The sequence below is a fragment of the Syngnathus typhle genome, linkage group LG2 (genome assembly GCF_033458585.1).
Source record: "Syngnathus typhle isolate RoL2023-S1 ecotype Sweden linkage group LG2, RoL_Styp_1.0, whole genome shotgun sequence".
NCBI lineage: Eukaryota > Metazoa > Chordata > Actinopteri > Syngnathiformes > Syngnathidae > Syngnathus > Syngnathus typhle.
The window spans coordinates 14,101,621-14,115,458 of record NC_083739.1 but is presented as its reverse complement, the minus strand read 5'-3'; the positions used below and the strand labels follow the sequence as shown (position 1 = coordinate 14,115,458).

The 13,838-nt window shown below is 42.2% G+C and overlaps 2 protein-coding genes across 5 annotated transcripts in view; one reads left to right on the top strand and one right to left on the bottom strand.

The window, feature by feature from the left end:
* Nucleotides 1-414: 414 nt before the first annotated feature.
* Nucleotides 415-3,259, top strand: crebzf (CREB/ATF bZIP transcription factor). Of its 3 annotated transcripts, none has more exons than XR_009713796.1 (4): nt 415-761; nt 1,564-2,385; nt 2,561-2,637; nt 2,907-3,259. XR_009713796.1 is itself a non-coding variant. In XM_061273193.1 (3 exons), the coding sequence occupies exons 2-3, from the start codon at nt 1,616-1,618 to the stop codon at nt 2,568-2,570; spliced, it is 780 nt and encodes a 259-aa protein (XP_061129177.1). In that variant the 5' UTR covers nt 417-604; nt 1,564-1,615; the 3' UTR covers nt 2,571-3,259. The 3 variants fall into 3 exon arrangements, 1 of the variants encoding a protein (XP_061129177.1); XR_009713795.1 differs by having other exon boundaries at nt 417-604; XM_061273193.1 differs by having other exon boundaries at nt 417-604; nt 2,561-3,259.
* Nucleotides 3,260-7,986: 4,727 nt separating this feature from the next.
* Nucleotides 7,987-13,838, bottom strand: part of atp2b3b (ATPase plasma membrane Ca2+ transporting 3b) — a 31,089-nt gene continuing 25,237 nt past the window's right edge. Inside the window, exon 26 of one of the 2 annotated variants that reach the window (XM_061272575.1) lies at nt 7,987-12,682. In XM_061272575.1, the coding sequence (XP_061128559.1) occupies nt 12,173-12,682 (510 nt within the window). In that variant the 3' untranslated portion in view covers nt 7,987-12,172. The remainder of the gene's footprint in view (nt 12,683-13,838) is intronic. The other variant, XM_061272574.1, reaches the window with a different exon arrangement.

Here is a 13,838-nt window from a genome sequence, read left to right as displayed (position 1 = left end):
TGACTCTAAACATAGTGGCTCGTTTCACTTTATTTCAAGTTATTTGTTTGGTCTCACAGTCTTGGCTACGTCATGTCAAAATTTTAATAATGTGGGTTATGCTATTGACATGAGATGAGCGCATTTCAGGTTCATACTGAAATTGTACCTGAAATCCCAATTTCTCCAACTTTTTGAAAGTACGTAAACGTAACTGGCAAAATGGAGGCCTCACGTTTGGTGTTCAAAGTCCAGTTTTATTTTTTTTACCAAATAACATCTATAATATAGGATTAGCATCACAGACATGTTTTATTGATGTATACGTACATGCATAAGGTTGAGAAGCGGTATCAGACAGTTACGTGTACAAATAAAACAAAAACACGTTTGTTTCGTGGATAACAACAAAAGCAAAAACTACATACGTCATTAAACGCAACACCGCGCCATCTTGAAAGTTGAGTTAGGAGGCCTTCCAGTTCCTGCGGAGCCTTCCCCGTGACAAGCCACCTTTTGGATGTGCGCATTGTGAACTACCGAGAAAATTATTCGAAACTGTGATATTTTCATCCACGATCACCCATCTGTATCATCGCGACTTCGTCCACGTCTGTGAAGAACGGTAAATTATCCGTCCAGATGTCGTGCGTCACCCGTGTATTTATTTAGCGCTTAAACTAGCTTTAGCAAACAAGCTCGCAAGAACGACGCGATCGGACTAGGCGACTGCTTCAAAAAAACACTTGGATAAATCGTTACTTTTCTCTTGGAACTGAAAGGTAAAACATTTTCGATTAAGCTTTGATGTTCTTTGTAATTGCTTTTATCTGCTTTGATCTGGGCCTTGCTAACATTCGTTAAATGCGCTAAAAAGTATAACGTAGGACGCAAATAAATTGCACTAACTGTATTCGTTCTGTAACGACGTTTAACAAGTAAATTTGATCAACAAAGATTTGCACCGTTAATCGGATTTTACGTGCGCTCGAGAGGTGTTTAAGGACTTTGTTTGTTTCGGCTAGTTCCGGCAGCCGTCGAGTAGTAGCCTGGGTCAAACGTTAAGCATGCGGTCGTTGAGCTCCATGTAAAATGGTGGCGCCTTAAAGCGAATGGCTCCGAACATTTGTGCTTTTGTAATTCGGCATTTCTGGACTACTGCATACAGAATAGCAACTTAAATGCCGTTAAAGTTTCGCCATCACGACGTTTTAAGTTTTGCTTGGCCGTGAGCATGCTAAAATGACGTTGTTTTGTAATGTTTACGTAACAAGCCAAAAGTCCAAACATTGTTGATTGATATTGTAATTATTTTTGTTGAACATCAAGGCTCCAGAGAAGTTTTTTTTCCTCCATTTTATTTAAGCCCATTTCTAAAATAGGTGTGTAGTATTGTACTAATGGATCCATTATAGTAAGTAGAATGGCTGACCTAGCTCACAGATTAAATATTATTCATTTGGACAGGTGTATCTAGCAAAGTATATTTTAATAGTAAGAGGCCCTGAAATCATAAATTGTTACGACTAAGTTTAAAAGTTTCTTAAATTGAAATGTAAACATCTACTCTCTTTATCTTTACAGGAATAAGTTCTGCACTTGCTGGACATTTATCAACTGTCCACGTCCAAACAAAATGATAACCAGGAGAAGAGGCAATTGCAGCACGCCACTGAAGTCCCTTGAGGTTGAAGTGAGCACTGCTGTGAAAACTATAGAAGATCATCACCCATGTCTCCCCGAGGAGTTCCAAGTTGATGACTTCAATATGAGAACGGAGTTGGATGAATTTCTGGGAATCGAAGACCTGGAATGGTCTCCTGAGGGAGAGACAACGTCGCCAGTCTTTGACCTTGAGCTTGGTCATTTTTACAGCAGCAAGAATGAAGATTCTGGTGCAGACGTATCAACCGCCTCCTCTCCAGGGAGTGGGTCATCCGCCATGAAGATGAGAAATAAGCAACGGCAAGCAAACCAAGTCAGCAACAAAAATGCAATCGCTGCTCGGATGAATCGTCTTAAAAAGAAAGAATATGTTAACAGCCTTGAAAAACAGGTGGGCATCATGTCCACGGAAAATAACACGCTCAAAACAGAAAACGCTCAACTGACCAAACGAGTGGAGGAATTGGAAGATGAGACCAGGTACCTGCGAGCTGTGCTGGCCAATGAGAGCATGTTAGCTCAGCTGTTGTCACGGCTGAGCGGTGTGAATGGCATGAAATTATCCTCCTCGCTTTTCCAGGGCGCCGACTCAAACGAGCACGACTACTCACTGCCACGGAAACGTGTGAAAGTGGAGGCCAAAGAGACATCTGGTGGCGTGTGCCTCCACGTGGACAAGAACCATGTCTCTGTGGAGTTCTGCACTAAGTGTGCAGCCAGTGCAAGTGCGGCACTTAAAATGTAGGGTCAAGTACTTACCTCTGATTTCACATATTGAGATGAGACACGGCTCTTTAAAGTGCTGACCATCTTGACGGTGGACGAAGACTGTTAACATAACCAGGACCTGCTGATAGTGCATGCGTTTGATGACATGTTGGCTCGGGTGCTCGTTGCCGCTAAACCTTGTTGACAGTTTCTTCTAGGTAATGGTTGCTTCTACCAATGAGGGATGAATGGCGCTCTGAACACCTTAACCTGCTTGACTCCATGGTAAGGATCAGAGCGGAGAGAGTTTTCCCCACTAGTGTTGAAGGCATTTTGGTCAAAGCTAATCTGTAAAAGCTACCAAAAGAAATCTTGAATGCAAGATGTATAAATGACGGTGAAGGTCCACAAAGAGTCAATTGGCTATCAGATTCCAGAAACATGGAAGAGGATTCAAATGGAATGTTTTTCCAATGAAGCTCTTTGTGAACCAGCACCATGTTACAGAAGAATCCCTTTAATATAGAGCCGCCTGTTTTTCTTTATTGCTGAAGTGGATTCTGCTGGTGGAGGTTGAAGAGACTGGACAAGCTGCTGCCACCGTGGCCATTTTTGTCTCTCTCTCTCTTTTTTTAAAGGTAGTATCGGTAAAAATGGTATTTGTCATTCTATTTGCCACATATTTCCTAGTCAAGATTTTCTTTACTGTTTTTTGCGAGCTCAATACAACTGCACTAGGAGTGTTTTTGTTGTGATAATTGAAAAATTATATCCAGAATCATCTGCTTTAGGTGATTATGTTGTCATAAGATGTAAATGTGTACATAATTTGATAATTTGAAAGTGTGCCCGTTGAGGTAATTGACCTCTGCAAGAAGATGAACAAATAAATCCTATTTTAACTGTTTCAGTTGCAGATATTTACATTGCTTTTGTGTGTATTGTTGATATTAATGCATCTCTCTTTCTCTTTCTAAACAGCAAGCTCTCTCCCGATAAAGGTCTTTCTTTTCCTCGGCATTTGGGTCAAGTCTGGTAAAGGTTCCAAGTTTAAGGCACGTGCTGAAAAAGGTCCATAGAGATAGTCTTTTACATTTCGGCCTTTTTTCCACTTGGAAAGAAATGAACAGAAATGTCCTTAAGTCGTTCATAGTTTTAATTTATGCACAGCTAGGGATGGGCATGTGACCTTTAGGTGAGAACATTTAGTCTCACGTGTACAATAAAAATCAAGCCTATAATAGCAGAATTGACAGGATTTTGTAGAATATTAAAAAAAAAAGATCAGACCAAGATAAATTATTTCAAAACGTGAAGCCCCTGTTATCTGTATAACTTGCCAACGCAATTAAGTGGAAGTAAAATCTGCACAATGATCACACACAGCTTTTGGGATTTAATCACTCATTGAAGCTCGTGTCTAAGAGTCAACACATACAGGTGCTGGCCAGTGAATTAGAATATCATCAAAAAGTTAAATTATTTCAGTAATTGCATTCAGAAAGAGAAACTTCCACATTATATTCATGCATTTCACACAGACTGAGATATTTCAAATGTTCGTTTTTTTTTTATTTTGATATTTATAAGTGACAACTAATGAAAACTTCAAATCCGGTATATCAAAAAATGTGCATATTTTTTTATTAGAAATGTTGGCCAACTGAAAAACATGAACATGAAAAGTATGAGCACTCAATACTTGATCGGGTCTTTTGCCTCAATTACTGCATTAATGTGGTGTGGCATGGAGTCGATCAGTCTGTGGCACTGCTCAGGTGTTATGAGAGCCCAGGTTGCTCTGATAGTCACCTTCAGCTCCTCTGCATTGTTGGGTCTGGTGTTTTGCAGCTTCCTCTTCACAATACCCCATAGATTTTCTATGGGGTTAAGGTCAGGCAAGTTTGCTGGCCAATCAAAGACAGGGATACCATGGTCCTTAAACCAGGTACGGGTAATTTTGGCACTGTGTGCAGGTGCCAAGTCCTGTTGGAAAGTGAAGTCTTCATCTCCATAAAATTGGTCAGCAGCAGGAAGCATGAAGTGCTCCAAAACTTCCTAGTAGACGGCGCCATTGACCTTGGACTTCAGAAAACAGTGGTCCAACACCGGCAGATGACACGGCACCCCACGCCATCACTGACCGTGAACAATATTGTTTAACTTTTTGATTTTGGCCAACATTTTTTAAAGTAGGCTTCAGTGGATTGAAACACATTTTGATTGTGTACCCACATTGTGCTATTTTGCAATTCTATTGTCCCCTTTTACTGATAATCTCCAATGGTCTGCAACCCTTTTGTGTACTATGGCTAGTGCCTGAAGATTGATGTGACTACAAAAAAAAGTCAGGAAAAGCCTACTGAAGTATGGTGGCAGCAGTGCACACTGAATTAATTTTAACATGGGTTTCCAATTGATTGGTTAGTGGTCAATTCTGAACACTGCCACACACCCTTAAAGGTGTGCCTACTTGTGCAAGTGCATTATCTCACTTTGTACACAGCACCACTTTTTTTCATTATCGTTTTACAAGTTTGGGTCACAATGTTGGAAAAGTTTTGAAATGATTTATCTTGGCCTCATGTGATAAAAACCTTTCATTTTCATCATAAACGATTTAATGGTAAGAATATAAGGAAAAATAGAATAGAAACCACATTTATCATTTGTCAATTATGTCTACTTGGTCAACAAAAGTTCAATGGTTTGTAAAAACATTTTGGGCAATAAGAGGTCAAGCGTTTATTGTAGGTCTTTCCCTGATTTGCACACATTTAGTATTTTTGCTCATTCCTCCATGCAGATCTTTTCTAGAGCAATGATGTTTTGGGGATGTTGATAGGCTTTTAAGTCCCTCCACAGAATCTCTCTGGGTTCGTGGTCTGGAATGATCAGGCCACTCCAGGATTTACTCCTCCATTGCCTGTGCGTTGAGTTCGGGATCATCGTCATGCCAGAAGACCACGCCACATTTCATCTTCAATGATGGAAGGAAGTTTGGTTCTATTATCTCCTTTGCTGGAAACAACCCCAGAGCACAATGTTGCCACAACCCCAAGCTTTACGGTCGCTATGGTCTTGGGATTGAATTCCTTCGAACATGAGTTCAATTTGTGCCAGCATTTATCTGACCTCATGGTAACCTCTTAATGTTCTAGATCATCCGTCTGTATATCAATACAACCTGAGTTGCTTTTCAAATACATTGCAAATAGGTTACCCTGGAATGCAAGGTGGAATCTCGCTGTATTTGCGAGGTCTCAAAAACACGAGAATCCATCTTTTACCCAGCACAGATTTTTCTCAAGTCAGCCACTAGTTGCACGGAAAACGCAACAAATGTGTTTTGAAGCGGACGTGTTTGCGACATGAGCAGCGAGGCCGTGGGAAATGCATCAACCAAACTGACAATGCTGGACTAATGCATGGGTGCTGCAATTCTGTAATCGCATTGATTCAAAAATAATTGAAAGAAAAGCCGCAAGGGATGCAATTTTAGCTGGAAAAGGTTTGCGTGATTTTTTTTAAACTTCCTAATTAGGATTCCAGTTTCCGCGATTGGTCAAAACCAAAATAAGGTAGGTTGCGCAAGTTGACACATCGTCCAATCAACTTGAAGTATTGTGCTCAGTTGTCCCGCCTTCCCTGAGCACGTCGCAATAGACTGGTCTGTCGTAGCTTGCCAGGTGCGCATCCCAGTTCTTTTAGGTGAACTGAATCCTTAGAATCAGTTCACTCAAAAGAGTCGTTCAACAGTCTCTCACCTGGTCGTGAACGGCAAGTTGCGTCACTGATTCGTTCGTGAACGGGAAAGTACGTCACTGACTCGTAAAGTCCATCTATCATGACGTCACAGTTCAGACAGCCAATCAGAAAGTGGGGGTGAGGGCGGGTGTGTCACTTTTCACTTTCCGTGAAGGTTTGACCATGATTTTTCCCTAATGAAGTGGCCTGTGATTAGGTACTTCAATATGTACACGACACGAGGTAAGAAAAAAAAAGAATAAAGTGTAGCGAACGATTTGGTGAACGATCCTTTTAAACAAATCTTTTGAGTGAACCGATTCTAAAGATTCAGTTCACTTAATAACGGAATGCCCATTACTAGTACAAAAAACTGCAGACGGCCTGTAGATGCCAGGCTGGTTGGAGAGATGAATTCTTACTCGGAAGGATCATGGTTCGATCCCAGGTGTGAGAATATAACAATTCGCTTTGATTGTGCAAAAACCCTTTATTTATTTTTATTTTATTTATTATTTTTGCCTCGTGTAGTGTACCTAAGTGTCCATGAGGTGTACCTAATCACAGGCCACTTCATTAGGGAAATATGGTCAAAGGTCACAGGTGTCAAGGTGTCTTTGGGGCCGCATTCCAACATGTTTTCCAGGATTCCCTCGTTAACTGCACCTGCGTGAAAAGTTTTAGCTCCTGCAGAACGTGAAATGACCAAAAACTTTTCACGCAGGTGTGTTTAACGAGGGTAACTTGGAAAACATATTGGAACGCGGCCCCTCGAGGACTAGAGGTCGACACCCCTGGTTTAAGTGAAAAGTACCACACCCGCCCTCACCCCCACTTTCTGATTGGCTGTTTGACCTGTGATGTCACTCACTCACAAATCCGTTCAGTTGGTGAACAGGAAATGCAATTCGCGACTGGTTTGTGAACAGGAAGTTACGTCATTTTCTTCTTCGTTTTGTTTTACGGCGAGGTGGCACCAGCTTCAATGCGCATTACTGACATCTACTGGTCAAAGTCATATGAACTGAAAATTCTCGTTCACTGGAAAAAAAAATCGTTCTTTTGAACGAATCGTTCACTCACGAGCCAACACTAAATCAAACGTCCCAAATGAGACCCCTTCCAACCATACTTGTTGGACATAAACGTTCGGTACAACCAAAAGAAACAAACTTATCACAAATACACAGAGAAACCACCAACAGGGTGAAGGAGGGAATCCCCAGTCAGATTAATCTCCAGGACTAACTCTAAAAAGGTTGGGACCTCTGAGGAGTTGTTTGGCGCATAAACAAAGGTTGTTTCCCCCCCTCATATATTAGGTGAATGACACCGCTCAGGCACTGGGTAGAGAGCGATAAGCATTACCATACCTGCTTGGTGCCCCTCGCCAGGGCCAAGTTCAGAATTGAAAAGTGACCATTGTCCAACACTTATGAGAGGAGTACAATCCGAGATGGGTGTTGAGATGAGCCTGACTAAACTTGACCTCAGACATCACAATACCCCCTAGCTCAGGCTCCTTACACAAGCAAAAATAAAAGTACTAAAAAATAAAATAGTCCCCAGTACTAAAAAATACTCCCCCCCCCCCCCTAGCATGGCTACTTGTCCCTTTTATAAATGTCCTTTAAATAAATGAATGATAGATGGATTTTTACAACTGTTTCCTTGGCTGCATGAGTGTACTAATCCAGTCCCAAATTTAAAAAAAAAGTTGATGAGGGACAAGCTATCATTTTTAAACAACCCAGATCTAAATGGTGACCAATTTGATGGATTGGAAAAGTAATCAATCTTACACCAACTCTGAATGTTGGGAGCTTCCTATATATTTGAAATAACGCCACACAGAATCAGTTTAAACAAACAACACAGGATCACACAGACTTGTCAAAGTTATTATTGTAGAATACTTTGATGTATTTTTTTTCTTTCATACAGACAAAAGGTGTAGGACTTAATTCCCGATAAATTATCTTAGATTTCCATACAGTTTGTCTACAGTATACAGGTGTGTTCTTCCTCATATATATAGATATTTATTCGCTTAAATAACAGGCAGGTAACTCTTTAATATATTCAATAGTCTTTGTGTGTGTTGGGGTTTTTTTTTTGGTCTTTTTTTTTCTCAGCACAATTCAGGCTGCATTTTCTGTCCACAGAACAGCTCTGCATTGTGCAAGAAGGAGGACCATCCATTCCACGCACCAAATTTACAACAGTATGTATAATGAATAATGTAAAAGCTTAAATTCTCCCCTCGGGCCGTAAAAACCTGCGGCAGATCTAAAAGAGCAGCCTCAACAATGCACACAATGGATGTATTGCACTTCTGCAGTCTCTAGCTCTGTGCCACCCTCCAGTTGTCCAGCCTCATTTTGTCCAGTGCTTTCGATCATAATAATAAAGTGACTTTTGTCTCCAGCTTATCGGCAGAGTGAGTCCCCACTACGGTCTCGAGAGACTCGAAATTATCTCGGCACCTCTGCACGCTTCAGGGGCTGCTCACTGGACAGAAAACACAGCCCGCGGAATATGCTCAGGAGAATGTGCATTGGATGTTTTCCATCAGTGGGAGCACCGGTGGAGAAAATCAGTAATCATGTCATGTACAAGTGCTTCTGTTTAGTTTTTCATCTCCTTACAAAAAGCAAACGGACTGAAAAGGAAAAGAAAAAAAACATAAAATAAAGTAACAGGAACATAGTACCTGTAAATGAAAGTTGCGTGTGTGCACTTTAGGGGTGAGCTGTACAGTTTTGATGCAGTTGTACAATTTCGAATTTGGGATAAATATATTCTTTTTCACATTCTGCTTTTGCCTTCTGGTAATCTATCTCACAACATCATAATGTAACATGGCTGGACAGATGGACAGAAATGGCCGGAACTGATTTGTCTAATTTACAACACTGTAGATTTGCTCAGCATGTTTGGTGTGCGTGTCTTTTTTTTTTTGTTTGTTTACTCTAAGAAGCACCGACAGAGCTGTGCTACGAGGCAATGAAATAGACAAGGTTAGCCTTGAACAGGTGTGTGTGTGTGTGTGTCTGTGTGTGCATGTGTGCGTGCGTGTGCGCATGAGAGAGCAAACGTGGAGAGTTCATAGCACACAGTCGTGACAGTCGTCTAAATGATTAACCTACGCATAAAGAGTGACATTAATGATACCAAAATGCATGCTTCAAAACGGACAGAGTAACACAATGCCACCACCCGGGTGAGGGCGGCGACCATAATGATGATGAGCATTCAAGAAGACAAGAGTTCTGTACAGTTACGGGTTTTTCCAAGGAGCCTTGCGCCCCTCCTGAAACAGAACTAGCAGGACACGCATATTCCCGCTCTGTTTTTGCATGTGTTAGCATCCCTGTTGCACTGCAGTTCGAATCTGGGTTACACGTGATGACATGTCAGTCAGTTGCATATTATCCGCCCTTGCCTTTTTCTGCTTGTGGGTCCAGTCAGGAAGTCAACAGGAGAACAGTGTGGGGAGGCCGGAGGACAAGGTGGTGGTGGTGACCGGAGGGAGGGAGTTAATTTGTATTGCGTTGCACTCCGAGGCAACGTGAAGTCAGCAGTTCACCCGCACGTGGGACAACACGGCATACTTGGGGGACGCGCTTGATTGGAATGTGCTTGATGCTCCACGGAAGGTCACGGAGATGAATGTGGTGGAATGCAATGTCACCGGCTCACATGGTCTTACCATCATGTATGATGTCAAATATTTGTGTGGCTCTGTTACACGCTTGAAAACAGGATTGTTTTTCACATTGTTGCCATGATCACATTGAGGAGCTTATAGGGCAAACCAAGAGCAAAGCAAATAACATGTAACTATACACATATATATATATATATATATATATATACATTATATATATATATATATACTACATAGTGTTTTATTGTGTTACAATTGACCCCAGAGCCACAAGGATGTACTAAATTTTGCTTACTCATTTCATAATGCGTGCATTTAAACTAGCCGACAGATTAGAAAGCACATCTTTCTGCGAAAGCAAAGAAGTGCTGTTGTAGCATATAAACAATTTGACTGTACAAGATCGTTTGGATCCGTTCACTTCCCTCCCTGTATCAGGCAAGCAACCATATTTGGTAACTTCGGAGTTCACAATGGACCCCAAACGCCTCACTATGAGGCAGTAAAAATGCATGATTGCAGCAGAAGAACACGGGTGATGATGACGTGTTTTACAAGTCAAGGGAGGATTAAATTGAACAACTTTAAAATAAAATAGCCCATTGGAATAAGATAATCTGAAGAAAGGAAAAGGAGAATTAAAAAGAAACTTGAGGCAGATATGGTCTAGTTTGGGGACAAATGTAACACTAACCTCCACTTAATTTGATTTTGGAGCTGTTGAAGGTCACACTATAAATTACACATTTAAAAATTGAACAAGTGGTAAAACGCCTTAGGTTTCCGCCTACTGCCGTGTTATCACGTGAAAATATTAATCTTATCATGCAACCATCACACTGTAAAAAATACAATTTGTATTTTGGGGGGACTAGAACTGTTAGAACAACTTTAAAATAGAAATAATCGACATTTATGGCAACGATGTTAGTTAGCAAGCAAATTGTTTGCTCCAACACAGCAATGGACAATGAGTGGTGTGAACTCTACCTAACCCTAACAGCAAAACTTGAAATAGTTTGTTCAACTGCCCAACTTGAAAAAACAATTTTTTGACAGCGCACCTGCTCATTTAACTTTGCTGCCTAACGATGGGAAGTTGATCAAATCAATTATGTGACAAACAATGCGCTTATTGGTTTTACATAGTAGGGTTAGGGGCTAAACCAACAATGAATTATTAGCAGTATGAATCAATCAATCAATCAATCCATCCATCTATCCATCCATCCATCCATTCATGATGGTGTTGACCCCAGACATGTGAGCAAACGCAGCTTTGAGGTGAGTGTCAGTCTTAAAGGGCCCAAAGTCTGTGCATTGTGACCTGATGCAATTTAAAGGGATAATGCTTTCCAAGCATTCAAAAAAAAAAAAGATTAGGGATAGTGAGCCAAAACAAAGTGGGGCAAAGCAAGGGAAGAGGAAATGAAGCGACTTAGCTAGGATACAGTATCGAGACAGAAGCCATACATCAGTTCATCGTATGCATGGGGCCGCTGTGCTGTACTGTATGTTTGGGTGTGTACGTCCCACACAGACAACATATCATGTGGACACGGGGCAGCATTCAAGGATTGGCGACTGGTGACAACTTCTGTATTGTCGCATCCCAATTATTAATAAAAAATAATAATATAATATATACATATGTACTGTATATATATATCTCTCTATATATATATTCATATAATTCCCCTTTACTGTTAGGTTTAAATGAAGGGTACCTGTTTGAAATGTATATCCTTTTTTTTTTTTTTTGTTCCCCAGAAGAGACAAGACAACACACATTGAAAGAGAGCAAGAGACGTGATCGGAAGGACAATGAAAAATATCATGCTGTGGGGACCAAGAGAAGAACTGAAGCAACGTGGAAAAGAATGAGCACCATATTATGTTTGAAAATGAATGACTCCAAGATGAGCATGGATGAGGAAGTTAAAGCTTCAACAATTAAATCACGAGCAAAATGAGTTGTTTGACGTTTTCGATGACAAATTGTTGAGCACGGTGGCTGTAGTGTCATGGCAGGCGAGTAGGTGGGGTCATGGCAACCGCACTCGATTAACACCAGCGGGAATGAAGGGATTGGCCCCCCTCGCTGCCGCATGATCCGGGTCTGCTGACGCTTTGAAGGACGCCCCTCTGCCTCCAAAGCCACTGTCAACGGATGGAGGGCAGGCTGAAGAGTGAGTGGAGGTCAAGGCGGAGTGAGCGGCGAGCGGTTGAGGGGGAGGGAGTGGTCGTTTGATAGAGTCAATGTTCACATGGAGTCGGCAGCCGTTGTCCTCCTCCCTCCTGTGTCACAGGTGAGACCGGATGGAAATGTCATGTGTGCGTCCTCAAGCTCTCTCCTCTGCTCCCGTTTTGACCTCAGTTCCCCTTCTCCCCGACCCACGCAAGTTATAAGGTGGTCTCCACACAGTAGAGGTGGGCGAGGTAAGGGGTTGGGGGGTTCCCCAGCCGGTCCCTGCTATGATGGTCGTTGCAGTGTTGATGGTGGTGATGATGATGAATGGTTTGGTTGCTAGGGGTGATGGTGTTGATGCTGTGATTGTTGGCGTGGGCGATCGATGAAGTGCCGCTGCTGCTGCTGCCGCTGTTGTTATTATTTCGGTTGCACTGGGTCACTGGGAGGCTATACTGGCGGTATGGACGGGTGGGACGGGTGCGGGCCGTGGGCTGGGGCTGGGTGGGAGGGGGCGGCGGCTTGCGAAGGGCCGGGTGCACGTGCTGATATCTGCTGAGTTCGGATTCGTCATCCACATCAGTGTCATCAATCAGTGGGATGTTGTGGATGAGGTCATTGATGAGGAACTCTGGGTGGGCCATGAAGTTGTGGATGGAGTTGCGGGATTCTGGTTTCTCCCGGCCCTCGTACAGCGAACTACGGAATGCTTTCACCACTCGCATCTGCCAAAAAGAAGGGGGGCAGGTGTGGGAGAAATCCACAAGAACAAAAGAAGAACAAGTCAGACGCTTAAATGGAAAAAAATCAAGGGAAACCCGCAAAGACCGGCCGGTCTCCGCCAGAAGACAGACAGACAGACAGACACAAATGGACAGGCACTCAAGGCCAGGTGGCTTTACAGTAAACATTTAATGATGATAAAAATATTATATATTATTTCTAAACTGTTGGTTAAGCTACACTTCCCTCCAAACTTACTGGAACAGTACAGCAGAAAACATTTGAGTTTTTAAAGAAATAGCTAGCGGCTTTAGCAAAACACTCGTTAAAAATAAATTTAGTGACTCGTAGCCGAGAGAAGGAAACTATCACAAAGTCGTAAACTGATGGCTGCCATGTTTGATTATCCCAATTATTAGAATCCATAGAGGTTGAATCAAAAGGCAAGTGGACTTCTTTTTTGTTCAACAATTAAAAAAAAAAAATCCTCCTCTGTTTTGTCTGGTGGAGAGCTCTTCGTGTGTATCACCTTGAATAAAGACACAGTCTGACGAATGAGTCTTCTTAAGTCCGTTTATCCGTCCACCCGTCCGTCCGTCCGACCGTCCACCTGTCCGTCCGTACAACCACCCAAACCACCCACCCAAATCCACCCAAATCCACCCAAATCCACCCAAATCCACCCAAATCCACCCAAATCCACCCAAATCCACCCATCCATCCATCCATCCATCCATCCATCCATCCATCCATCCATCCATCCATCCATCCATCCATCCATCCATCCCCCTCGCCTAACATCATTACGGCTCATTGGTGATCTATCCCAGATGACACAGGAAGGCTGGAGCTGAGATCTAAACCTTTGACCTACGAGGCAGACGTGAAGACCACGATTGCACTGCTCTAAATCTTGATGAAAATGGTTTCTAATTTGAGAAAGAACCACAATGCACCTATGACTGTGAGTTATGTACAATATGAAGACTTTGGGGTCACTCCACCAGACACAAAGCAAAAAAGTCATTTGTTGGAAAGCCCAGACAGACAAAAACAAGAAAGTCGGGTTGATTCAACCTCTGTGGATTATTACATGCCACCATCGGATTCATGGTCATCCGTCCACTTCTTCTCCTGCAGAAAAATGTATTAATGACC

Excerpts from the sequence above, each read along its gene's own strand:
- crebzf (XM_061273193.1), top strand. The coding sequence starts at position 1,616 with ATGATAACCAGGAGAAGAGGCAATTGCAGCACGCCACTGAAGTCCCTT.